This window comes from Podarcis gaigeae (genome assembly GCF_964106915.1).
Source record: "Podarcis gaigeae genome assembly, chromosome: 5".
Classification (NCBI taxonomy): Eukaryota; Metazoa; Chordata; class Lepidosauria; order Squamata; family Lacertidae; genus Podarcis; species Podarcis gaigeae.
This window is the reverse complement of record NC_139681.1, coordinates 43342192-43369808: the sequence shown is the minus strand read 5'-3', so window position 1 is coordinate 43369808 and position 27617 is coordinate 43342192. Positions and strand designations below refer to the sequence as shown.

Genomic DNA, 27617 nt, shown 5'->3' with positions numbered 1-27617 from the left:
TGGCTTCCCTTGATGGGAAGTTGCTATTTGGCTCCTGTCACACCAGCTTGGATGATGGAGTTGATCTGGGGTGGTATGGTTCTTAGCAGCAGGCAGAAGATTTCCTATCTGTCTGTGCAGCTTATACCTGCCTACACTTGTTAGCCGTGATTGGTGCAATTTCTTCCCTGTTCTGTTTTAATAAATATAAGCTTCATACTCTGGGTGTGCCCTTTGCATGCATGTGTAATATATTGGAACATTTAATTGTTTTACAGCAATTAGTCACTCTGTGCGTCAAATGAGTGAATTTGCTAGATATTAGGATGTTTCTGAAAAACAGCTGTATGGAGTCTAAAACAGTCCCCTGAATAACACTGTTGGCTGTTGCATTCAACTGTGAACATATTTGTGCATTGCTTTTACCCCTCTGCCTGCCAGCTTTATTATACAATATCCTTGATATTTCAGATTTATCTGTAGACTGATTTTAATTTTATAGTTAGGACTATAGTATTTTCCATCACAGGGGAAAAAGAACATTGTGCAATTTTGTTTTTTTGTTATTCAAAAATGTATCCCTTGACAACACTTTGCTGTCTTGTATCTTCATAATACAGCATTATTTGAATGTTTTCCAGTGCAAATCTACTTCCATACCACTTTGTTTCCTGAAGAACATTGACTGTATTACAGACACATTGGCTAGCAATCACATTTTTCCTCTTTGACACTGTGTGATTGCATTAAAGATAAGCATCTTTTAAAAACACTGCAGAAATCTAACAATCAGATTTAACCAAATACAGAATTTCTGTTTCTTATTTGTTTCATAAATTGTTCTGCTGCCACATGAGAACAAATAAGAAACAAACACCCTAGTATTGGTGGGATGAATGTATATTTCATATGGAGCTCTCTTTCACCAAAGTACATACTTATTAAATGGGAAAGAGTTTCCCCTTTCTTTCCTCAGATTAAGGTGTGGGACCACAAGCAAATTAAATTGTGTCTCCAGGTTTTGAGTGTACCTCTTGGCCTAATCCAGTTCTCTAAAACAGCACTCCTAACCCTCTGGATTTCACATGCCTGAAGGCTAAATGCAATTATAAAAACATGACTCTTCCCAGATGAACTTTCAAATCTGCCTTGTCTCTTGTTTATTGATGGAAGATTGAAGGAAATATTCAAATCAGCCACCTTTCAATTCTTTACCAGCAGCAAAATGCAGAAATCATTAGAGTTGCTATGTCAATGGCTCTGTCCCATCTTAATATTCAACCTAGTTTGGGGATAACTTAAAACGAAATGCAGGTCTGTTCATAATACATTCACTTCCACATTCTTTCATTTGATATTTGCAGAAGAATAGCAACAACCAGTTCATTTGGAATGCCTATTTAAAGATAGCAAAATAAAGTAATCTGCTGCAATTTTAAGTTGTTCTCAGTACTAAACATTTGCAAGCAGGTTTAAAAAAATAACCTTCAAATTAATGCATTTCACAAACAATGTGACCGAAGCATAAGCTGCACTTTTACTTTAATTCTACTTGTCACTGTATTATATTCAGTAAAGATCTATTTTGGAAACTTGGTATTCCCAACCTACTTAGAACTTCTGATAGACCAGTTTGGAGTGGGACACTAACTTGCTACGAATCTCAGGTGCTGTTTTCAACCAATGAAGCACTGTCTATCTGAGAGGTGCTTGGCTTTCTCTATAAGGGGGACCATGATTTATAACTTGATATGATATTTTTGTGGTTTGGGCTTCTGATGGCTTAAACTATCTACAGTCCAAACACTTTGTCACTTTTTCACTTTGTTTAGTTTGGCTTGGACTATCTATGCAGCTGGGTATGACATGGACCAATGTTAAGAGGGATTGGCATAAATATTTCAGGTATAGTCTTTGGAGGGTCTGTTGCAAATGTCCATAAGCTGTGATTTGTTTAAATGGTAACATCATTTTGCCAGCTTGGATTATTTTATTTTTTTAAAAAAAGAAGTTGGTGTCTTATTTTTGGAATCCTTCAGCATGCATGGATTTTAAAGAGCCTTAAGCTATGATGTTTTCCTTTCATAAAATTTATATTTAATCATATCTTTAAAAAGTGTTCTCATTCTGCCACTTGGTGTTATCAACCAAGCGGAACCCGTGAATGCAATGTTCTCTTTTAACTGTTTTCGTATTTCATTCCTTCACAACTTCTTAAATGGTACATGGTGTAAATCACAGTGAAGCATCCATGAGTAACATGTGACTTGAACTTAAGTGAGTGTTTTCTGTTTGAAATTAGAGAAGTCGCTGCCACAAATGATCTTGTATTTAGATTTTCCTGTCAGAATTCCAAACTCAAACTGGTACCTGTTCCATGCAATGCCATGCTCTTGACATCAGGGTGTATTTTTTTATATCAATCATCCCCACACTATTGGTTTCAGCTATTTAAACTTACTTAATTCCACAGAAATTTCCAATAAAAACATGACACTAAAATCTGAGATTCAGATGCAAAAAGATTGGTGAAATTGTGTTCCAGCCATATGATGTCATGATGAGAGTCAGCAAAGGATGGCCAGTCCAGGGCTGCTTCATTACCTGCTAAAGAACTGGACCAGTTCTATATATCGAACCTGAAACTGGTGGCCAGGACCCTTGCAACCCAAGCCAGGACTCCCACAGATGCCTCCCCACAAGCCTCAAAAATCAAGCACTCTTTGTTCCACCATGCCTACCCAACAGTTCAGGAAACACATCACTTCTCTCCTTCCTCATCAGGTAAGAAGATGCAGAAAGGAGAATCAGTGCTCATCTTTTGGCCTTTTAAGGATTCACACTATTCAAGTGGGCAGGGACAAACTATTCCCACTAGTGGCTGGTGTACATTGGGACTGGTAGGCCAAAAAGTAGGGAGACCAATAGTAGGTGGGGCCAGAATGAATGACAGGCAGAGCCAGCTAATTCTATGATACGATATGATACGATACAATATGATAATCTTTATTGTCATTGTCCCATACAGAACAACGAAATTGAAAAATCTACATAAGACATTCAAAACCCAACAAGCCTGTTACCCCAGCTATCCCAACCTGGTTAGCCCCCTAAAAACTCTGATACCCCATTTTTAAATACAAAATACTCCCATACAGACTCCTTACAATGCGTTTAAAACCAAAATCTGTTGCAAATGTCCATAAGCTGTGATTTGTTTAAATGGTAAACAAATCTGTTTCTCAGGCGGCAAGTCCTAGTCTTTATAACCCTGTACCTTCTTCCAGAAAGCAGAGGCTGAAAGCAAACATTTCTGGGGTTCTAGTTTTGTCCCCCATCCTCCTCCCTGCCGAGTTCTACAAGGGCAATGCAGAGACCAAGAAGGAGGGAGTTGATAGGCAGTGCCAACACCTAGAATGGTTGTAAGAAGGAAGGAAGGCAACTGAGAGCTAGCTGAAGGCAGACTGAGGTCGGGGCAGCACCCCATTGTCATGATGCTGTCAGCAGCTCCCGGCTGGATGCCCAGGAAAGTCTAAAGACAAGGAAAGTTTCTTACAGTCCTTTTTTATTTCATTCTTTACAGAGAGAGGCTATAGAACCCAGCCCCTTGGATAATGGCGTTGTCCCAAGTGACTCTCCACTCCCTGTCTCTCCCACTTCCTCATTTGTCACTTCTACGGGTGCTGCTATGTACCCTTTGTCTTTGAGCTCTTTGCTCTCCTACTTTTAAGGTTGCCATGTTCTGGGAGATGGTGGGTCTGGAATGCTTTCTAATGACAATGTGTCAGCCGGGTGTTGTTCTGGCTCTCCCATGATTTCCCAACTTTCCCCCTCATCTGCCTCTGAGCTGCTCCCTCCCTCAAACCCCTGTTGTAATTCTATACTGTCTTTCTCTTCCTCCGCCCTGGAAGGGTCAGGGTGGGGAGACGGTCTCCACCATTCCTCCTCTGCCCAGTCCCTGACACCCATCACTCCCCATAGACACTCTTCCACTGCCTGTTTCCCATTCCTAGTTCAGATCTCTCCACTCACCTCCAGCCTTGGTTGGAGCAAATTGCTCCTTGGGAGCTTTCTATGGTACTTCTTTGCTTGTGAATAGTGAAAATAAAGCAGGGTTAACACAAGCCCCTAAACTGTCTCCTTCTTGCTAAAATTTCAGTAAGCAAAAAATTATTTCACAGTTAAGAATTATTTGGCTCTTAGACCAACTCACTTCTTCTTCCAGCACCAGACTTGAGTTTGTCTTCCAAGAAGCAGCTTCTCCTTCTACACCAATGAGCTACTTTTTGCTATGTATGCACAATCTTATCTGTACCCTGAAAAAAATGCTGCAGACTTTGTGGATAGGGCCTATGTATACACCTGTCTAAAATCTATTCAGAGCTCATCTGTGCTTTGGAATTGCTTCTGACCTGAGGGTTATTGTGATTGATAATGTAAGCAGATCTTCAAGAAGATGAAGAAGAACCAGCTAACTATATGATCAACAGGCAAATCCTTGTCAAATGTGTTTAATTGTGGTAGAACTATCCTGATGCCACTTATTTGGCTACTTATTACAGCGCCAAGGCCCCCCAAAACCCTTTCTGCCCATAGCCAGGGAGGTTAAAACATTATGGTTCATCCTGTAGAGGCTGTGAGTATTATTTGCGTATTATGGGTGACCCCAGTATTTGAACACTGCTCACCATGTGGGCGACTATGAAAACAGAAAGTCTCCAACCAGCTCCTGGAGCATGTCGACATGAGTAGACATGCCACTAGGGAGGACAACTCCCTAGTGTTCACATCCATATCTAGTTCACATCCATATCTTCATCTGAGATTAATAGGAAGCTGAGATGAATGGGAAGCTGTGGGGGACATCAATGTGTGAATCACACCTCTTCTATTATTCAGATGATATTGCTGGATTAGGGCAATGAACCACCTCCAGGTTGTTATCTCTCTGGTTATTATCTCTCTCAATGGCCATCATTCTTATTCTAAGTACAACAGGGTTGGTCAGGAATTAGAAGTGTTATGTCTCCCAAGTTATGCATCCTCTGTAAAAGAACCCCCACTCCTAAACCCAGTATGTGATGTAGAACATGTTCAAAAATGATTGGGAAGATGCAAAGCTGTCTTATAGTGAGTCAGACAACCAAATTGTCTAGCTCAGTATTGTTGACATTTTCCAGGATTTTAGGCAGGGGCTCTCCTAGCCCAACCTGAAGTTGTTGGGGGTTCAACCTGGGACCTTTCATTTGCAAAACATGTGCTCTGCCACTGACCCATGGCTGACCATTAATTCTTCTTAGGTTTTCTTATGCGTTTCATGCTTTGAATTTAAAAGGGCACACACAAGTGAATGTGTATGTTCCATGGCATTCTCAAACCAAGGAATTCCAGTACTGGTTGTGATCAGAAGAGTAGACTAAAGTGTTGTTGATTTAAATATAAAAATATAAAATATTTCAAAGGTGCATAGTAAAAAATTAAGGTGTCTTGCAAAGTCAGCACTGTGGAGTCTGCTATCAGTATAGCTTCTGCTGTAACAATCTGCTCAACATGCTGTGGTTGGATCTTGGCTAGCAGACACACTCCCACTTCCGCTCTGTGCATTGATTGTACACAAGATTTGTTACCTTTACAGGGCTCAAGAGTTGAGGATAAAACAAACAAGTGATGTACATGCATGTGTGAACATCTTGTGATAGGAAAAGAATGTGTGAATGGAACCTTCACAGGTTCCACAGTACTTTGTTCAACCATCTTGCAATGTAGGTTCATTTTCTGTTGTACAGTAGCATGCACTATTTTCTTTGTTCATATAAATCACCTGCAGCGGCATGAACGAGTTAAAATACATTTATTTCCCTCAGAACTGCTCTAGAGTCAGCTATGCTGGTGGTCTCCACAAGAAATTCAAACTCTCTGCTGACCAAGTGAAAAAACACATGTTCATGTATCAGGAGGATATATAATCTTAGTTGAGTCAGTCTCAGTGACGATTCCACTCAGTGAAATCTTCACTTGGATCTCAGGTCTGAGGAATTTCGTGAGTCTCAAACAGCTAGAGAGAAGACTGTTAAACCTGAAGGATTTGACTGCTATTTTCCCTCCTTTCTCCTTCAGACTCGTGCCATTTCTCCCCCTGCAGTGGAAAGATTTTTGACTTTTTAAAATTCACATATAAAAAATGGCTAAGAAGCGTTGGCCACTGGTTCCCTTAAGAAAATAACATTCCAGAATCCTAAAAGCTGCAGTGTGTTCCCTTAGTGGGTGTTTAGAAGCTTGTCATTTGAGAGTCTCTTTAGTTTGGCCCCCAAAGCTCAGCTTCCCAATATGTTCAGGAAGTGGTGCTGTCAGTCTTGTGAGCATATATGAGAATTGGACAGGCGTGGTGGTAACAGAGACATAATATGGACAGGCGTGGTGGTAACAGAGAACATAGTGCAACACTAACTTCAGCATGATGGTGTCAGTTCCTAGTGTGCCCTCAAGGAAAAGTGTGAGCAGGGGAGTCTCTGCTTTCCTTCTGTTGTTCCCCTCAGCCAAGTTCCAGATGGGTGTCCCAGTGGCAACACCTATAGTTGCAGATTGGGGGAAGTGAGGGACTCTTCTCTCCTTCCTCATATCCCCCCTTTATGGGTGCTTGCTTTCCTACAGAGGTTCTGCCAAGTGAGTGGGAAAGGGTGAGATTTTTTGTTTGCGCAAGAGCAAGACAAGGGTGTGTCTGACCACTTTGAACTAAGGTGGGCATAGGTTTCTAGGGACACTGCTGCCTCAGGTGATAAGAGAAAAGCCCCAAGGAACATGTGGTAGCTGGGCTCCACCAAAACACTTTCTGACAGTGATGATCTACTGGTGAGAGGAATCTAGTATGGTAGCTCTTCCCTGCTCAACTTGCTCCTACACAAACCCTTGTTAGCAAAGTCACTTAAATAATGCAGAGTCCAGAACAAAAAGAGAGATACCACTTTACGAAGGCAAATGAACAAAATCCTGTGAAATATACTTGGAGTCAAGAGTGGATTTCATGCTCTTTAGTGGTGAGGAGGAATGGAAGTTCCCCCAGAATGTCTGCTTTAAATACATTATTTACACAATGGGCCCCATGTGATTTGCTAATTCCAGGATTCACCTGTAGGCCAATCAGGTTGTGGATTCACTTCCACCTGGAGCTGGATTGGGTGGCTCCTGTGGACCAATCAGACTGCTGCATTCTGGATCCTATTGTTCTAAGACCAATCAGACTGCTGCATTCTGAATCCTATTGTTCTAGGACCAATCAGACTGCTGCATTTTGGATCCTATTCAACTCAGTACATAACACCCTGGAGGGTTAAGTTACAGAGAGGTTTTGTCTTCCCTCAGAACGACCTGACCAATGAAAGCACATGCCACCTCAGTGAAGTTCATGCCACTCTGCTTGGTTGTTAAGCAGCACACCCTCTTCTTGGTTAGCTGAGTTACTAAGTGCAAAATTCACTCTTAAGTCACACATGGAATGATCTCTGCTGTTACACTTCCTCCAGCCCTCATACGAGACTTCTGAATAAAAACTGAGGCTCCGAGACAAAAAAAAATCCAACTCTATTTTACGGCATTGGAGAGAGAAAGGCAAGAGCAAAGGAAAGACAGGAACAAATGGCAGTTGTTTATAATACCCATTTTGTGAAGAGAGTGTTATTTCTCCTCATTGGAGAGAGAGCTACAGAAACGACTTCTATCCCAATGGTGTAAGCTTACTGCTTTCTTCAGTTTGCTAAATGCTGCTGGGGTTTTTTTCTCCCTCTTCTGGATATACACATACACAATTAATTTTTCTTTCTTGCAGGCTAATATCCTGAAGTGTTTGGAGGCCCATCCAAGAGCCATCTGTTGCTTACCTCTGTGTTCTCCAGTTTGGGAGACCTCATGGAAAATTCAACACAGATTCATCTGCAGACAGAACAACAAAGTCAGCATTTAACTGTGCTGAATTTTACAGAATTTTCTCCTGCGGATGGTATTGATATCTTCTAAGTGAACGGAGTAATGTGGGAATGATTCTCTAAGTTATTGACAGGTGTCCAGAGAGGAGCTGTGTAAGAAACATTTTGATCCTTGAGAATCGCATCATAATGGATTGGGCTAATCTCCTGGCTTTTCAGATCTGTCCATGTCTAAGACATATCTAAGGTCACATTGTAGCTATAGACTAATCAGACTTCTTGCTTCATCTTGCTCAGATGCCAAGTTAAAGCACTTCCCAGGCTCTGACACCATTCCTGTTATAAAAGGTCAGAGTTCCTAGATACACCGGAAAATATCACAGACATCCAGAGTCTCACATTCACTTAATAGCCATGGTATTGGAAAATATTTTTCTAACTGCTGGGAACAGTGTGTGAAATCCATGCCAGGACATATTTCCTTCAAATATTCGGACAGTGGAAGAAGTTGATTTCAGCTTCTGCATTTTCAAACTGCAGTTGAAAGCTTGCACTGCAGCTTGTGTGTGTGTGTGTATTAGTGGTACAGTCGTACCTCAGAAGTCGAGCAGAATCCATTCTGGAAGTCTGTTCGACTTCTGAAACATTTGATTTCCAAAGCGCAGTTTTTATTGGCTGCAGGAAACTCCTGCAGCCAATTGGAAGCCATGAAAGCCCCGTCAGACGTTCGGCTTCCAAAAGAACGTTTGGAAACTGGAACACTCACTTCTGGTTTTCGATTGTTTGGGAGCCGGAATGTTAGACTCCCAAGGTATCCCAAGCCGAGGTACGACTGTATATCCCATTGTAAAGAGCTGTCTAAATGAAGAAAAGAGAGTTGACCACTCATACCACTATTTCTATTTCATTTAACAGGATAGGTTTAGGGTGGCAGAGTCTACAACCAATCACAAACTACCTGCCCTGTGTGGGAAAGAGGAAAACATGTAGGACAGATTACATTTGTAAGCATAGCACATGAAATAGTATTTAATTGAGTAAGTCAAGAGATCCTCAGAAAATCAAGTCACTTCTGTTTAGGTACCTTAATGAATGTTAAAATGTTTTGATCTCGGTTTAAGATTTAAGATGGTGCTTTATCTTTCATTCCCAGAGAGAATCCTAGCTGAATTATTTTCACTATCCTTTTGATAGCAATTTAATATGCTGCTGACTGTCCCCCCCCAAAAAAAGACATGTTGGAGACTGCATTCATCCACTTGTCCATATATCTATATATCCTTTGTTTGAGTACAGTGACTGGTTTTCAATAAAACCCCAGACACTTCACTTTTGCTTATGCTCACCTTCTCTATAGCTATGTTTATATAATATAGGGAAGGATAGATGATGGGGTAGCTACCAACATCTTAATTACTGGATACCATCTCTCTCTGTTCTGATTTCATGCTATTTCCTTTTCATCCAGCACCATAAGAAGTCCCCTTTCTACAGTGCTGACACTAGAATATATCTATAAAATACTTGTATTAAATCCAATAAAGCTGTGTTTTTTACTCGTGTATAGTAATACTCTGGATAAATCTTCTTAAGCTTTCTGGGTCTTATTTGACACTAAATTAAAATCTGGTCTTGTATGGCATGTTCATTCCCTCACTTGTCTCTATTGTCTATGTCTTTCATTTGATATCAGAAAATCACCAGGGGAATGTCAACCTATATTTCCCCCTTTGAAGAAACTCATACACACCGATGCTGCTGGGCAGTCTTCAAGGTCGTTATTGTAATGCTTGGAAATTATCCCTCCAAAGTCTAATCAGTATTTTCGTTTGTGCTCCTTTATGTTCTGATTTCTGAAGTTTTCTTGCATAGATCAGCTTTTAATCAATCAGTCATTCTACACTTGTATAGCACTTTCATGCCATGGATCTGAGGAATATTTCCAAACAATATGATAATGTATACAATTACCTACAAATTATAGAGAGCTCAATTCTGGAACAGAATGCAAATTGTCAGATAGCTACTTCAGTGAGCAAGTTCACCAATTTCTAGAACCTCCTGTGCCAGAAGAAAATAATAATACCATCTTTAAAAGAGAGAGAGAGAGAGATCTATGAAACAACAATTTCTAAACTGTGTGATAGCAGCCATTAGGCCTGCATAATTGACTTTGGTACACAAATGATAAAGGGCATGAAAAAGGCATAAAAATACCGCTATATTACTAGTTAGCAAGCAGGGTTGGAAACCGTAAGGTAATTTGTCCTTTCATGTACCTTCCAGAATTCTACGGATGAAAATAGGTGCATTTGATTTATATTGAACAGGCAAGTGGCTCCTACTGTGATAGTGTGCAAGCAAACATAAATGAGCTATTGAGAGCCCGTCATGCGCTGAATGCAGTGCTGGAGACTGAACTTCCAGTTGCTCCTCAGGGTCGCCTTGAACATTACAATCAAGTGGCAATGGCAGATACTCGAGTAACTTGCACATCTGCTTTTATTATATAGGAAGTGGGTATTTTCCCCTGTGAAAGGAGACATGTGGACCCTACATGCACAGGGAATTCAAACATCATTATGCAGGAGAAGTGTGCACTGTCCCTCTTAGAAAGTTCAACTGGGAGCACAAAAACTGAACTCATACACCTGCTGCTTCTGATTTGACAGTAATGCCCAAATCCACACTCAGCTATAAAACTTCCTTGCTGGGTGGTCCTGGGGTAAGTCGCAATCTCAAAATAACCCTATTTATAGGGTTATGTTCAGAGCGGAAGGAGGATGGGCATGAAATACCCAATAAGGTTATAAGAAATATAATGGCAATCCCACTTGCACCTTCACCTCAAATAGGGGCTTCCAGTGGATGGGACCAGCATCCTGAGCCAGAAAGTTCTGCAAATTTCTGACAAAATTTGGCTGTTAGCTCAACTTCAGGAGAAAAGATGTTGTGTGATTCTTTCTGATGTGTGAAGATGATTCAAGATGCTTGAAGAGCTCAAAGAAGACATTGGAATAGTAGCACTAAGGTTTATCTTCATATTTCAGAGTTCAAGGTCTATTCCTAATGGGGGAAATGGCATTCTGATTTTTCCAAGTTGTTCTGGGATATACAGTGGTGCCCCGCAAGACGAATGCCTCGCAAAACGAAAAATGTGCAAGACGAAAGGGTTTTTCGTTTTTTGCATCACTTCGCAAGACGAATTTCCCTATGGGCTTGCTTCGCAAGACGAAAACATCTTGCGAGTTTGTTCGCGTTTTTCCTAAAGCCGCTTGAAGAGGCGCAGTTGTGACGGACCGTGCTTCGCAAGATGAAAAACATCGCAAGACGAAAAGACTCGCGGAACGAATTAATTTCGTCTTGCGAGGCACCACTGTATGCACTGAGTGAAATACCTTAATTTACCTCATTTCGCAAATTATGAATTACATACCTCTTTATCAGGTGTGTAGGAAAATGTTCTGAAATGTAAATTAGTAAATTGCTTCAAATCCCTGGAGGGGAAATGCTCAAGAAACAGATATTAATGTTTAACTCCTTCCTGTAAACCTTGTGCTACTTGCATGGCATCATTAACAGCAGCAGCCAGGCCCTGTTTCTATAACTGAGAATAGAAGCCAAGAAGATGGGAGGGTACTTTCTATGGCTCAGAGTGGTACTAAGTCTTCCTTTGGAACTCTGCTGTCAGCTACACAAGAGAAAAGCCAAATGCTTTATAGGAGATCATGCAGTCCAACCTAAAAGGACCGGCACAGGACATATTCCAAAATAGGAAAAATTGCATCCAATTCCCAATATTAAAATGAAAGTAGACTATACAACCTGCGTTGCCAATATTGTTGGATTTAAGATTTGGAATGAGGTTATTCAGAATATGCCCCTGTTCTGTCATTACATCAGAAATGCACAATTCAGTAGCAAACGTATTCCGAAAGGCAGATTTACAGCCATTATTATGTGTTCCCCTCACCTCTAAATGTTTGGACCTTATTTTATGTGCACCTGCTGTTTGAATCTGTGTACGGTCACTCTGAATTCTACACTACAGCAGAAAATGTTATTTCTTTAAAAACGTATCTGCTTATCTTAAACAAAAATCAGTACAAGAGAGGAAGATTAGATACAAAATACAGCTTATTTCACACTGCTGTCTTGTAGTGCCTTGACATCATAGGCCAAATTTGAAACTTCCTGCTTACATCAGGAACAATGTATTATTGGAGTCACTGACCTGCAGGAAGATGAGCAACAGATCTTTGACTTCCCAAAGCAGAGGCATTTATAACTTCTAAAATGATTGTGTTATCTACATTGTAACACATAATCTTTCTTTCATACTCACAATATGTTGTTTCTGATTTTTCTCCTTAAAGAACATTGGTGTGTGATGGCTATTTGATTACAGTAGCTGGGCTATCACTAGGGGTGTATCTGATCACTGCAGAGTGAGGCATTATCATTTTATTATTGACAAGGTTGTGTTAATATTGCTTGATAGGATGGTCAAAGGATGTCTCTTTATAGGAACTAACTTTTAGAAGATGGTTTGTTGATGCAATGATCTCCCAAGAATGTTTTGAATAGGAAATCCATCAGGTGGCAAATCTCCCAACATCATAGCTGGGGGTGGGGAAAAGTATGGATGAAAGCCTTAGGGGCAGTGGATTTGTTGCATGCTATGGCTGTTCACGCAGCTTGTGGCCACCTATGCTCTACTTACACTTTTTAATACAGTGGTACCTTGGTTTACGAACGTAATCTGTTCCGGAAGTCTGTTCTTAAACCCAAACCGTTCTTAAACCAAGGTGCGCTTTCCCTGAGGCTTCCCGCCTCTGGTGCCCTTCCACCGTTCAGATTCCGTTCTTAGACTGAGGTAAAATTCTCAAACCAAGACACTAATTCCAGTTTTGTGGAGTTTGTAAACCAAATCGTTCTTAAACTGGACTGTTCTTAAATCAAGGCTATATATCAAATATTACAAAACACTCGCTTCCATTCACATGCATGGAAGGCAGTGCCATGTTTAATCTGAAACACCTCTTTCCTCCAAGAATGGCAAATTCAATGCATTTGGTCTAGCATTCACTACAACATCTCTCATTGGCTGGGATTACTTCAGGAAATAAGGATCAAAGGGTAAAAAACTATGGTGCTGAAGTAATCCCATGGAAACAATGGCTGTGAACAAGTTCAAACAGTGTACTTCCCTGCAAGTAAAAAGCAAATATTTTTTATGGAGCTTTTTCATGCCTCTTAAAAGCAGAATGTTCGTCCCAAAAACATTCACAGGCAAATATTTAACACAGCTCTCATTCTGGAAAAAATGAAGTTATTTTTTCACACTCTGGTTAGCATTTGCCTGTGGTGCATTTATGCCTATTACCAGAAGTTCACAGAAGCAGCAGAGATTGCCATCTGGGCTCTTCCACTGGCATCCTTCATAACTACTTAAGACTAATAACACAACATTATAAGCAGGATGGAAAATCTACATGTTTAGAAGTTTGTATACACCACTCATTTAAAGCACAAACCCCAAAAGACTCATGGGAACCATAGTTTACTCACAACAAGCTACAATTCCCAGCACCCTTAACAAAATACAATGCCCAGGACACTTTGAGGGGGTAATGGGCTTTAAATGCATTGTGTGCACACATCCTAACTGGGGGGAAAACCCAATAAGAAAATTGTAGGAATAAATGAACAGTTCTCACAACGGAGGGAGGAAAGAAGTGCACACTTCAAGGACTGCTGGATTTCAATCTATTCCTAAATAATCTGGAGTTAAAAGTAAGTGGTGAGGTGGTCAAATTAGTTTATTTTCTTAAATTACTGTTCTACTGTTATCTTTGGAGTGAGCATTTATTTGCTACTGTTGCAAGGGCTGTTATAGGAACTAGAAAAACTTACTTCCAATGAGGAAATGATCTAGTGGGTCTATTTCCAAATCAGGCTCACTTCACCAGTCCTGTGGCAAAGACTGCCATACCATACCAGTTGATGATGCCATCAGGGGCTACATTTGCAATATATATTGAAGTAATTTTTAGACCTCTTTCCACAGTCTTGGCATCCCACAAAGAATCCAGGGGAACTGTAGTTAAAGGTATTGAGATTCAATATTGGGGGGGGGGGAGGAAGTAGGCAGTATGCACGACCTTTCTAACCTGCTAGGCTAGCTTCCTTTGTTGAGGTGACAGCCTGGCTGAAAGGCCATTAAGGGAAACAAAGGAAAGGGACTCTGTGTGAGATGACCAGCTTGTAGTTAGTTGGAAGACAAAGCTAGAGATTGGAGTAGAGTTTTGATGCTCGGAACCCCAACCATCACAGGATCAGTTTGTACGTGTGTAAAGAAACCATATATCATAAAGACACCACAGTCTCAACTGTGCCTCATTTCCAAAGGGGAACATGAACTCTGGGTAAGTACCCAGAATCTTGCACTGCTCAGAGATTGAAGTGGCAATAGTAATAGTAGCAGTAGTGATGATGATGATGATGATATAACCCCATCTTTCCTTCCCCAGGAGCCAGGACAGCAAACATACAAGTGAAAAAACAATTAAAATATCTACAATTCCAAGAGTGGTTTAATGATAAATCCCTCTTCCCAAGGGAATGTGGGGATTTTAGCGCTGTGTGGGGAACAGGGATCTTCGAACAACTCTCAGCATCCTTAACAAACTGCAAGCAAACTCCCATAATTATTTGGGGGAAGTCATGTATAATAGTGCTTCAAATGTATGGTTCAAATGTGGCTTGAAAAGAGAGCTAACATACATGGGACAGAATAGGGTACAGTGAGAGCTCTGTCTTAAGAAAGTGATAAAAGAGTAACTTGGTAGTGACATCCAGGAAAATGTTTATGTTTGGGCAATGAAAACATAAAATAATAAATAGCATATCTAAGGTTTTACTGTTTGTTGAGATGATGAAATCATAATAATTTTCATTACATGCCCTAGATATGGTTGCTAAAATAAGGAAATTCTGAGATGAAAGAGGCATAGAGAGCATCAAAGAAACTGTTTAATATGTTCGGGAAAACCATGAATATTCATGCCAATGAAATCACGTTACAACCTAATGGAACAGCAGTTGACCACCATGCTGCTGAAATGTAATTCAGACATAAATATTCGGATACCTTTCTACGGTGACAAACCTCTGGAATTGCAGTGGAAATAAAAGTATATAGCATAACTCATAACCAATGTATTATTCTTGGATGAAACGCACATACTAATAGGAAGAAGGGGAAAAGAGTCTTGTCTCTTGCATTGTGAGGTTGAAATTTTCACTGTTGTACAAGAACTTTAAATGATGCAACATGTGAGGTTGAACGGCATTCCCAAACTTAGTGAAATATGATCATTAGCAGGCCCACTAGTGCAAGCTTTTAAAGCAGAGTCATCTGTTAAATTCAATTTTATTTCACTGGCTGGTGATTCAGATGAGTCTTTTCCTTCCTGGAATGGTCATCTATGTGCATGATCTTCAAAAGCAGCATTTAGTTGCCAACTTCATTCCCAGTTCTAACCTTACTCACACAGCACACTTGGATCATAATGCCTGGCCACACATAACCCCACAATAAAACAGAATGAAACATTTATTGCCTACAAATGACATTGTCTCACTGCTGCTGAGACAGCCCAAAGGTTCAGGTCATTCAATTGCTTTGTAGTGTTAAGCAAATGAACAGAACTGAATTGACCATTCTAATACAAGGGGCCTATTGTGTTCATTCTTGACCCATGCAAGATCACATTGTTATTCAAATATTTTCATAATTGCCCCAATCCAGAGCTTCATGTGTGCTTGAATGCTAGCATAGAGCTCTTATGCACCCCCCCTTTCAATGGATAGAGCAGCAGTTCCACATATGCTAAAATGTGTGCACACAAATATGCACCCTCCCTTTGCATGCCAGGGTGCTGTTGTCTATGTGACTGATTGCTGGTTCAAGGCCAATGCCGTGTAAATTTGGGGAGGTGTATAACTGCTATGTTTCCTGACTGTATTATAGGAAAACACCATAAATGTTCTATCAGAGGCAATAGATGAATTGCTGTGCCCAGCAACTTGTGTTTAGTAACACAATTTTTGTTATAATTAGATAATTCTGTTACTGCATTTTTAAGTCTTTCACTTCCACTTCACTTCATGAATATTTAAGAATATAGATAATTTAACCATTGAGTTACTTCACTACCCAGTTCATTTTGCTCTGCAGTGCTGCAATAGACTTAATGATGGTTCTACAAATGACTTGCTTGTTAAAGCTCCAAATTTAATAAGAAATTTATTTCTGCTGACAGCTCCACTGTAGTTAGCATTCAAAATATCAAAGGACAATTGCCAAATGTTCATAATGCAAGTTGTCAGGAGTGCAATCTGGAATAATGGAATATACATCTTGCAAACTTGCACTTTGATATGGCAAATCACTTGGTCAGCAAGCAAATTGATTCATTTATGATTTCCTATTATTGCAAGTAGTGGGTATGTTTTTACAAGAAGTTCCACTCTCTGAAGACTTGCAAAATCACCTACGGAACAATATCAGTTATGAATATCAGTCATACTGAGTATACTGATACCGAGTACATGGATAGAAAATTTGCACTTGCCATAAAATTATTTTCTCACAATTCAAAATGTCACAAAGGATTTAAAAATGATGGTGATGATGATGAGATGAGGATGATTTGGCTTTCAATTTTGGCTTATTTTCTGTTTAACATTAATCCAAAACACTAAGGGTTAAATTGCACATTGTGTTAACCAGGGGAGCATCCGCATTTTTTAGGGGGAGCACCCAGGAAGTAAGAGGGGGTGGGAACACAAAGCGCCCATTAACATCAAGTGTTATTGGGTTAAGTGGAATAACCATGGGGATATTGTGGAGATTAAAGCCATACTGCACGCAGCATTCGTATAGGTGCTCTACTTCAACATAAACACTTCTGTGCTTGCATCCTGACTGTACGAGACACTGGGCCAGTTCACATGTACCAATCCTGGATTAGGGCCAAGTTATACATTATGTTAGTCATGCTTTAAAGTAAATGTCTTTAAACAGGCCACTTATTTTGAAGAAAAAAGGCAGCAGTTTAGGAGGTGTGATATTGTCCTTCGCCTCAGGCACATAAATGTCTAGGGCTGGGCCTGCTTACAGTCTTCGCATCTGTTCCGACTGCTGGAGCACCATTTCTCTATATGATTTATTATTATATTCCACTGAATATTAGAGTTCATTTCTTAACCCAGCTGTGCTATACACACCCCACAGTCAGCTGGATCCTTCCATTTGCTTGGGGAAGGAATGCATCAGTGATACCAAAGCTCTGACTCTGTTTTATTTCAGCCTTGATGGGACATCAGGAAAATAATAAAAGAGGATCAAACTGGGACATTAACCGGTAACAACTGACTGAACCTGGTGCTTTTCATTCAGCAAACCCTTTTTGTCCATTTGCAAGTGCCCTTAATTTAGGAAGCAGATTTTTTACTACTATTCTTTGGGCACTGGCACTGACTCAGGACCAGCTATTGGCAGTCCTCTGCTGTCGGCTGGCCCTTGGCAAAACATTTGGTCTGATCTATTCTCAGAAACTCACTTGCCAGCTGTCTAAAATCTATTCAGAGCTCATCTGTGCTTTGGAATTGCTTCTGACCTGAGGGTTATTGTGATTGATAATGTAAGCAGATCTTCAAGAAGATGAAGAAGAACCAGCTAACTATATGATCAACAGGCAAATCCTTGTCAAATGTGTTTAATTGTGGTAGAACTATCCTGATGCCACTTATTTGGCTACTTATTACAGCGCCAAGGCCCCCCAAAACCCTTTCTGCCCATAGCCAGGGAGGTTAAAACATTATGGTTCATCCTGTAGAGGCTGTGAGTATTATTTGCGTATTATGGGTGACCCCAGTATTTGAACACTGCTCACCATGTGGGCGACTATGAAAACAGAAAGTCTCCAACCAGCTCCTGGAGCATGTCGACATGAGTAGACATGCCACTAGGGAGGACAACTGTTCACATCCATATCTTCATCTGAGATTAATAGGAAGCTGAGATGAATGGGAAGCTGTGGGGGACATCAATGTGTGAATCACACCTCTTCTATTATTCAGATGATATTGCTGGATTAGGGCAATGAACCACCTCCAGGTTGTTATCTCTCTGGTTATTATCTCTCTCAATGGCCATCATTCTTATTCTAAGTACAACAGGGTTGGTCAGGAATTAGAAGTGTTATGTCTCCCAAGTTATGCATCCTCTGTAAAAGAACCCCCACTCCTAAACCCAGTATGTGATGTAGAACATGTTCAAAAATGATTGGGAAGATGCAAAGCTGTCTTATAGTGAGTCAGACAACCAAATTGTCTAGCTCAGTATTGTTGACATTTTCCAGGATTTTAGGCAGGGGCTCTCCTAGCCCAACCTGAAGTTGTTGGGGGTTCAACCTGGGACCTTTCATTTGCAAAACATGTGCTCTGCCACTGACCCATGGCTGACCATTAATTCTTCTTAGGTTTTCTTATGCGTTTCATGCTTTGAATTTAAAAGGGCACACACAAGTGAATGTGTATGTTCCATGGCATTCTCAAACCAAGGAATTCCAGTACTGGTTGTGATCAGAAGAGTAGACTAAAGTGTTGTTGATTTAAATATAAAAATATAAAATATTTCAAAGGTGCATAGTAAAAAATTAAGGTGTCTTGCAAAGTCAGCACTGTGGAGTCTGAAGGACAGCTGAACAACCCGAAAACCAGGCACATGTTAATGTAATACTTTAGCCTGCAGTTTTGAGAATACATGCCATGACCCTTCCTCAGTTTTTCTTCAACTCTTAATAGCACATAACTCAGACGTAGTTTCTACCTGAGTGGAACATCTGACTTTGTTTTACAAGTAATTCATTAATGAGTCACCTACATGCCTTAGGTGGTTTATATCCATTATCCCCACTTAACAGTTTGGCCTCAGGATGCCTTTCAATATAAATAATCTTCGAAGATGCTTGTATAGCAGAAATGTGTTTCTTTTTATAGCAAATCTGAAATTAGCTAATTTTATTTGACTTTCTTTCTCGAGATGAGCATGAATTATGAAATACCATACAGCTGGCACGAAATTTACTAATATGGCAGGGCTCCGACAAACTCTGCACAAATACACAGAACACATGTTCCAGTCATTTTTCTCTACATGACTTTTAACTGGTCAGGTGGAGTTTTAAAGTAGACCTTGACGGATGAAAAGTCATTTTAAATTGCATCTCACATTTCAGAAATAATTCTTTAAAGCTCTCGGTACTTCCTCCATGATTTATATTCTTTTTCGTGTAAGTCCTCTGAGAGGGTCAGGAGATCCCAGTTCAAGGAGTAGCTTTGGTATTATCCCACTCCCCCAAATCATCTCCTGCCTGTAGTTTTCTATTAAGGTAAACTGGGAAAAATAAAACATTAACTCTGCTAAAAAGGAATCTTACTTTTAGATATATTGAACCAAATGTATAACATATTGCTTTCCAAGAAAAATGATAACTACTCTAGTGACTACATAAATTGTTTCAATGTTCAAAGTGGAACAAAATTACTAGGCTTCCATGGAGCCAACCAATGGAGTGCAAATGATTCATGCTGTCTACCAAGTATGTGTTGCATTTGTGTTTCCCTCCCTCTTTCCATTTAGGAGCTCAGCTGAGTATCCTGTAAGGCAGGGTAGGCTCAAGGCTTCATGAACTTTGCCACAGAACAGATATTTGGACCTGGGCTTTCTGAAACAGCAATCGTTGAAAGGTGGAAAGCCTTTACAGGTGGAGAAAGTTACTTGGAACAGACAGACACACACACCTCTTCGTTTCTCTTTGTTTTTCATTTTTTTCAGTTCAGCTGCCTGTACTTCCAGATCAGTTCGCACGCTCTTCACCGAATATACACATTTTTGCATGCAGTTATGTCCCAATATAGGGGACGCGGGTGGCATTGTGGGTTAAACCACAGAGCCTAGGACTTGCTGATCAGAAGGTCAGCGGTTCAAATCCCTGCAACGAAGTGAGCTCCCGTTGCTCGGTCCCTGCTCCTGCCAACCTAGCAGTTCAAAAGCACATAAAAGTGCAAGTAGATAAATAGGTACTGCTACAGCGGGAAGGTAAACGGTGTTTCCGTGCGCTGCTCTGGTTCGCCAGAAGCGGCTTAGTCATGCTGGCCACATGACCCGGAAGCTGTCTGTGGACAAACGCCGGCTCCCTCGGCCTATAGAGCAAGACGAGCGCTGCAACCCCAGAGTTGGTCACGACTGGACCTAATGGTCAGGGGTCCCTTTACCTTTACCTATGTCCCAATATAAGCATTTTTGGCAAACAATTTCCCCTAATATTTTTTTTTTACTAATATAAGTGTTTATAATCATTTCCAATACTCCCCCCCAAAAAAACAATAACGTAAAAATATAAATACAGCAAATGAATGCACACTTTTTTCTAATATGCACTTTTCTCCACATTGTGGAACCACACCTGTGAGCAATCCCACTTTGACCGGGACATCCTAGAATAAAAAGAAGCCATCCTAGCTTCTGATTAGATGTTCCATTTTCAGTGCTGAGTTCTTCCACGAGTCAGCTGACTCCCGCGAGACCTCGGCACCAAAAGATGCACATCTTACATGTGAAAGCAGGCACCTAAGTCGGAGCCCATGGAGGTGGAGCAGAGGGAGTTTCTGGTGGTGCAGGCAAGGCTGCCACCACTGGCCCCAGAGGCCATGTCTCTTCTGCCTGATACCATCCCACCAGAGGAAGAGAAGAAGACAACAAAGACGAGGATGGCAATGGGGAAGAGGAAAAGAAGGAGCTGGAGGTACTGGTCTGGCACTCACTAAAGGAGCTGCCACAGTAACAGAGACAGGGGGCTGGGGCTGGCAGCAAAAGATACATGTCCTGAATTAATCAGCAGAATGTGGGTGGGTAGGCAGAACTACACTGCAAAGCTGGAAGAAGTATGGAGGCCAGCTGTGTTGTGGTTCACATACTGTTTTGGGAAGTATGAATGAGGTAGGCTGGTATGGAAATTTGAACCAAACAATCTTCTTCCTTGCTTATTCTTGTTTGTCATTGCTTCTTAGAACTGAAACACACAATGAGCAAGCCTCACATGCTGCAGCTATCGCTGGGCCGTACCATTCCAACTGCAAGTGGGGTGTGAAGTCTTTCAACAATCCTCCATAAACGCACACAAACCCTGCAGGTAATGAAGCTAGCATGTCACTCAAGCATTCCGGTTTTATACATACTAGGGAGGCATTCAAACATATCGTTCCCCATCCAAAGTGGTACTGCCCAGCAAGATATGCATTGTACCAGGTTGCTGATAATGTAGTTTGCCTTTAAAAATAAGCTTTGAGAGACAATCACTTTCACCCCAGACAAACCCACCACTAAACCTCTATTCAAACCCTCACTTCCTGCTCTTGCCTAGGACACAGCAAATCCTCCTGAGGTCGATGAGGGTGTTTAGACATCCTCTGCAGTGCACCTGGGGAACGGAGTGTAACTCTAGGAATGGAAGCCTGACTGAAATCAGTATCAATTTAAGGACTTCCTACAAAATCAGTACATATTAAGGGCAGCTGCATAAATCAGTTTAGCTTTACAGAAGGCTTCATAACTTTATTATTTAATGTAATAATAACCTTGTCCTTTCTCTGTGGGAATGAAGTAAGTGAACATACATTTTCACTATAGATCCCACTATATTTTGATCCTGAAAACAATATAACTTTTTTATTTTACATGCTACACCTTAAGAACAATCTTGTACAACAAACTAAATTTATATTTTCATATAAATTGTAACTCATTTTCAACACCATTTCCTATTATAATATTTATATTTTAATGCTCTCTCATAAATGGTTTTAATTTTGGTCTAGTTATAGTAGTCCATTTCCTTCATGAAGCTAATCCATGGTGTTTTAGCAAATGATAGGTTTTGCCTGTAAATAAATCATGATTCAATTCCCTCAATGCAATTAATTCCACATTCTTATTCCAATATTATAGCTTCTAGTGATCGTCCAGCAAATACTATTGCATACGCTCATTAGCTTTCCTTTCATTTTACAGTATACGATCATTATCTCCTAGGAGGCAAACTAACCACTGTTTGTCCCTAATCACTATTGAATCTAACTATTCTATTTTCTGTGTTGTAATTCTTACCACTGGAAAGCACCTGTGCCTCCAAGACGTCATCTGACAAACTGGGAAACTTTATTCAGGTTTCTTCATTTACCCACAAGAAGGATGAAATTGCCATTTGAATCAGAGCTCTTATTCTAATCCTAACATCCCATCTTCCTTTGTTATATGATCTAAGAGCATCTTGTAAATCATCTACACTGCTCATCTGCTCATTTTCTAATGACAAATTTTAGTCCTGATTATGTCAAGGTAGCAAATTTAAAATGCATGTGCAGGAACTAGGCTTGCTTGAGGAATCCAGTACTTGAGATTTTAGAGGATGAAGTGTTAGTGACACAAGAAGACCTGTTCTATATAGCTGCCATGTTACATACTCCTGTTGTGTCACGCCAGGCAAGATTGGCCTTACCATTAGGCAGAGTGAGAAAATCACCTCAGGGGCAGATGCTGAAGGGCAACAGACCCCCCCAACCATCCTCAAGAGTCCCCACATATCTAGCCATTGGAGAACAAAGCTATACGTGCCACAGGCCTGTCATACAAACACATCCTTTTAAACTAACTTGCTACCCTCAGGTGAATTAAAATGGCAGCCCCAAGCCACAACATTTGTAGGTTAGAATGGTTTTTGTTGCTGGTGGTGCAACCTGGGTCAGTGTAAGGAGATGGAAGGGAAGATGGGGTGAGGCCTTCTGAAGGAATTTGGTTATTGTCAACTGGTGCCAACTCCTGGCACTGTAACCATGCTTCATTCACCATACTGGCAGCTGGCAGAAATTTAAAGTATGTCCAAGGAAGCTAAAGATTATCCCTAGGCCTCTTCTGCTTGTTTCACAAAGGAAAATCACTTTATATAATGTAACCTCCTTGTACCTCAAACCTCTCACAGCACCAATCTTTTGCCCACAGTATATCGCATTGACACTTAATATTCAGCTCTAAAAACCTTACCGATATTTTAGAGAAATGAAAAATCCACATTTTAAAACCTACAGCTGCTGTTCATCGCTGAAAAATGATATTCCAGGGACTTAATACAATAAAAAAATATTATTAAAGTAAATCTACTGTATTGTGAGATCTTGTATTACATGCAGCACAGCCATAATACATCATATAATTTCATTAATTAAAAAGAAAATCAATTACTAACGCTTACATTATTCTGAAGCCTTGCTGTGTAACCACCACAAATATTCATTTAAGTAACAAGTACCAAATGAAAGAATGCCGTTTATGCTACATTTAGTCCATATGTGTCAAAGACAAATATGAATCATTCTTTCATTTGTTGCTCCAAAAGAATCTTAAGCAAGAACAAATGAAGTAGTTTGAAATCAAGAAGACTTTGAAATGCTAACAAAATTGAGTGCTTCCTAGTGTGCTGCTTGGTGGAATTGTAAACAGACCAGTGGGAGAAAACAAAGGTCAAATAAACATGGCTAATATAAAAATGTTCACTCAGTAATGTGCTAGACGGGCAACTTGATACATGCAGCTCTAAAGGTGTGAGCAGCAATACTGACTTGGGTGACATCACAAATCATGTCAATCAATTAATTGTCTGTCATCATGCACTCCATGCTGCCTGGAATCCTATGACATTCCCTAATGTAAGTCAGAGCTGGAAAGGGAGAAGAGCAGCTAGTAACAATAGAACGATAGACTCAGTGGAAGGGTCCAAAGTGGGGGAATATAGCATCAAATTCACTTTGTCTAAGCCCCCTTCTTGCATTACCTGAGAGAGAGGGGTCTATACAATGAACTGGGAGTCTGCACTGCTGGCCCTGCCTCTGGCATTGTGCAATGAGGATGCACATCTGAAAAGAAGCCCTTGCTTTTCAGCTGCTCATGCATACAGGTTCCATACTACTAGAATGACCACACAAATGTTGGTGCGAGGCCAGCCCATCTGCACAATGCTGTGGATGAAGCCAGTAGTGAAAGAGAGAAAGGCCCAGTGGGCAGCTTTCAAAGTCAGGTTAGTTTAGAAAATAAGTTGAGCTATGGCCAATGGGTGTTATTTTCAAAGCTTATCTTAGAAGACAATCTTATGTGAGTTGAGAAGAAGTCACCCATCCCCAATAGAGTCCTTCCCCCCCATCGCTTTTGATAGGGCATTAGATCACTTTAACAAATTAGTAAATTGTTTGGTATGTTCATCCCAATTACAGTTTGGAAAGCACATAGCATATGGGGGGAGCCAGGTAATGTCAAGTGTCTAGATGTTCCTATGATGAGTCATTCCATCAAAGAGTGAAGTCCTGCAGTAATTTCACTATCCTGGCCAAGATGTCAAACTGGGTACCTGAATCTACACCGTGTGTCAAAAGACAGATTTTTCATGAGACTTGATATTGGCTTTGCAGTGTCGTCATAATACCAATCAGTACTTTTTTGTAAGCAGGATTCCCTCCTTTGAAAGTAATCAACTTAGCCAGGTGTCAGAGGAAAATGCTACTTCCTCAGTCAAGGAAGTTTGGAACGGGGCTGCCCCTCAGCTGAAATAGGATTTTTTTTCCAGTTGTGGACTCAGAAACAGAAGCAAGATGATTTACAGGTAAGCACTTAGTTCTCCCATTTGACTATTCACAGCTCCAATAAGTGACTTGAATTGTGTATGTGTAATGAAATGTCAGCCCATCTCTTTCCCAAGTTACTCTCCTACCCCAATCTCATTACGTTCCTCTTCGTCATATTGAACTGTACTCATCACTAATCTACTTACCTGTATGCCAAACCAAGTAATTTTAAAATGTATTATTCTTTGCTTTTTGTATTGACTCCATCTCCACCTCCCCCCCTTCCCCATTTAGTATCATTGGTACGGGACTCATAGTATCCATCCATTCATTTTCCTTCTTTCAAGCCATTGATATTTAAAGTGAATAATGTTGTTCTAACATTGATCTTGTTGCGCTTCACTAACTGCCAAGAATAAACAATATAAGTTTATGGCATTGATTTCATGGATTTCAATTTCCCCCCCAATCATGTTCTTGTTAAGCACCTTGTAAAATGCTTCATGTCACATACTCATCTCCTTTGCTTCATGATCTAAGTGTACCCAATAGGCTTCGCCTTGGGATTCCCCCCCCCCCTCGCCTTCCCCTAGTGGCTGGCACACTGCTGGTCAATGGAAACAGATCTAATAAAAACATCAACCATAATAGCACATGTAAAGTTGTTCTGCTACATGTGTGCTGCTGTGCTCAACCTGCTGCTATCCAAGCTGTTCCCAATCTTGCAACTTTCCATTGTATATTCAGTATCTTGCAGAGTTCTGAAAAAGTCAAATGCAAAAACAGACTACTTTCTTTAGCAATGCAAGACTAGCTTCTGAAAAGACTACATTTCAACATTAGCTCAGTCACAGACACTGGTAGAAGTCATGGCTGCATATCCTAATTCAGAATCTTCACTTAAGCATGCCTGTTTCTAAGACAATTAGTCTGTGGGTAACATTTTTTCTGGGGTCAACAGCCCTATCCTAGAAAAATGCAATTATGGCATGTTCCTTCCAGAGGAAATCATAGGGTAAAGAAAGGCAAGTCTTTATAGTAATAGTTTCCTGTAAAGATACTTGTGCATTCCTTTCAACGACAGTGTCTGCATCTTGAGCATTTTTGTCTCCAATATCCTATCATGACATTTGTGTGTGTGTGTGTGTGTGTGTGTGTCTGTCTCTCTCTCTCTCTGTGTGTATGCAATGAATACCAACAAAATGGACTATCCTGAGCAATAAAAGTTGAAAATTCAAAGCAGCTGAAAGGAACTAAAAAAGAAGGTGCCTTCTGAATTTTGGCATATCATCCCAATTTGTGCTTCTGTGTGCATATGTGATTTGAAAGAGAATGAGTTATGTTTTCTTTTTCCTGCTTAGCTGTTTTCACAGGCCTGGAGTAGAGAATATTTTTGTGAACTGTGTATGCCTAACCAAGACTCTTTGAACAAATCTGAATGGGCTTCCTGATGACACTGCATTCAGAAGACGGCACAGAAAATGTGTACACAGAAAACGTAAATCCTAGTAATCTCCTTGCAGCTGAGACTGCCATGCTTTAAATCCCCCATTCATAAACTATGTTGCATTCTGAAACCATATTCCTAATACCATGTCTCTGCAAAACTACCACCACCGCAATAACTTCCATTTCATGTAAATGAAAATGAACATTAGATGCAATGGGTGTAAAAAAAAACTAAAGACTATCATGCTATCATGTTCATAGATGGCTGTGGATGAGAAGATGAAAATGTATTTTGCATTACATACAGTATATGAGTGAGTCATCTATGAAAGGTTGTAGCTCAGTAGTACAGCATCTGCTTTGCATGCAGGAAGTTCCTGGCATCTCCAAGAAGGGCTGGGAGAGACCCCTGACTGAAAAGCTGGAGACCCTCTGCCAGTCAATATAACCATTCCTGAACTAGATGAAGCAATGGTATGACTCAGTATATACTGTACCTATGTGCAGAAGTTGGGTTTGTACTGATATTGTACGAACACGCTGCCCAGTGATGTTCACAGAAAGGGGGAGGATGTTGGTTTCTGCTTCCTTCACTGAGCAGCGAAGTGCTTGTCACAAGACAATGTTTACATTCCACAGTCAAGTGCTGTTGGGTTTTCTCACGGGAAAGGAGACTGGATGTGACGTACACTGGTTTCCTGTTTTTCACTGTTCTTTGCAGTTCAGTGTGTGATTCTCTCCGTGCTTTAGAGGAGAGAGGATGCCTTTCTCTGCTCCGGCAGAGGGAAAATGTTTTTCTGTAAATTACCAGCTTTGAAGTGTAAATAAAGTAATATAGAGCATGTTGGCACGTACTTTTCATCATTCCGCTGTGCACTGGACACTGCTTATCTCCAACAGTACCTTCCTATGTTCCTATAACTCAGCCCCTCCCAAACATCATTATAAGCATGATAATAATAATATGTTTGGAAACACCCTACCAAAGCCCTGCATGCATAAATGAGACTGTTGTCCCATGTATTATTATTACTGTGTAATAAATGCAAGCTCTCAGTTCCATGCACGTCAGTGACTGAATATTTCAGTGATGCCACATCTTCTGCTATTAAGGAAGTTCCTTGTTTTGATCCAGTTAAACAACTGAGTAATGTGCAGCAGGTACTTTACTGAAAAGCATCACAGTGCAACAAATATCTTAGTTCTTCAAAAGGCAATTATGAAACCTTTATGCGGTTATCTATTTTCCTCAATAAATAACACTTTTCGGGATAAGTTTGATCAGGGACCAAGGGAAGCCACATTTTTTCAGAATGAGGAGACATTAATCTGTTTTCCCTCCAGCTGAGATATTCTCCCCAACTGCAGTTGTTGGCCGGTGGGCCAAAAAATTTAAGCTGACAAAAGAGAAATACAAGTTTGTATGAGCATTGTGGCTCATCCATCTGCAGGATGCATAACCTCACAGCTGTTTAAAAGCAGGAGAGGAGAGAATGAAAGTCAACTGAGGAATCAGCAAAACTACTT

The 27617-nt window shown here is 40.5% G+C and overlaps 1 protein-coding gene across 4 annotated transcripts in view; it reads right to left on the bottom strand.

The window, feature by feature from the left end:
- Window positions 1-27617, bottom strand: part of LOC310845686 (uncharacterized protein) — a 95329-nt gene that overhangs the window by 9727 nt on the left and 57985 nt on the right. Inside the window, exon 4 of one of the 4 annotated variants that reach the window (XR_014564895.1) lies at window positions 7854-7905. The exons of 2 other annotated variants lie outside the window; for them this stretch is intronic. Coding sequence is in view for 1 of the 2 variants with exons in the window: in XM_083741124.1 (XP_083597250.1) it covers window positions 9783-9827 (45 nt within the window). In the remaining variant the exon portion in view is untranslated. Of the gene's footprint in view, window positions 1-7853; window positions 7906-9701; window positions 9828-27617 lie in introns of those variants that run through there. One more of the 4 variants, XM_083741124.1, reaches the window with a different exon arrangement.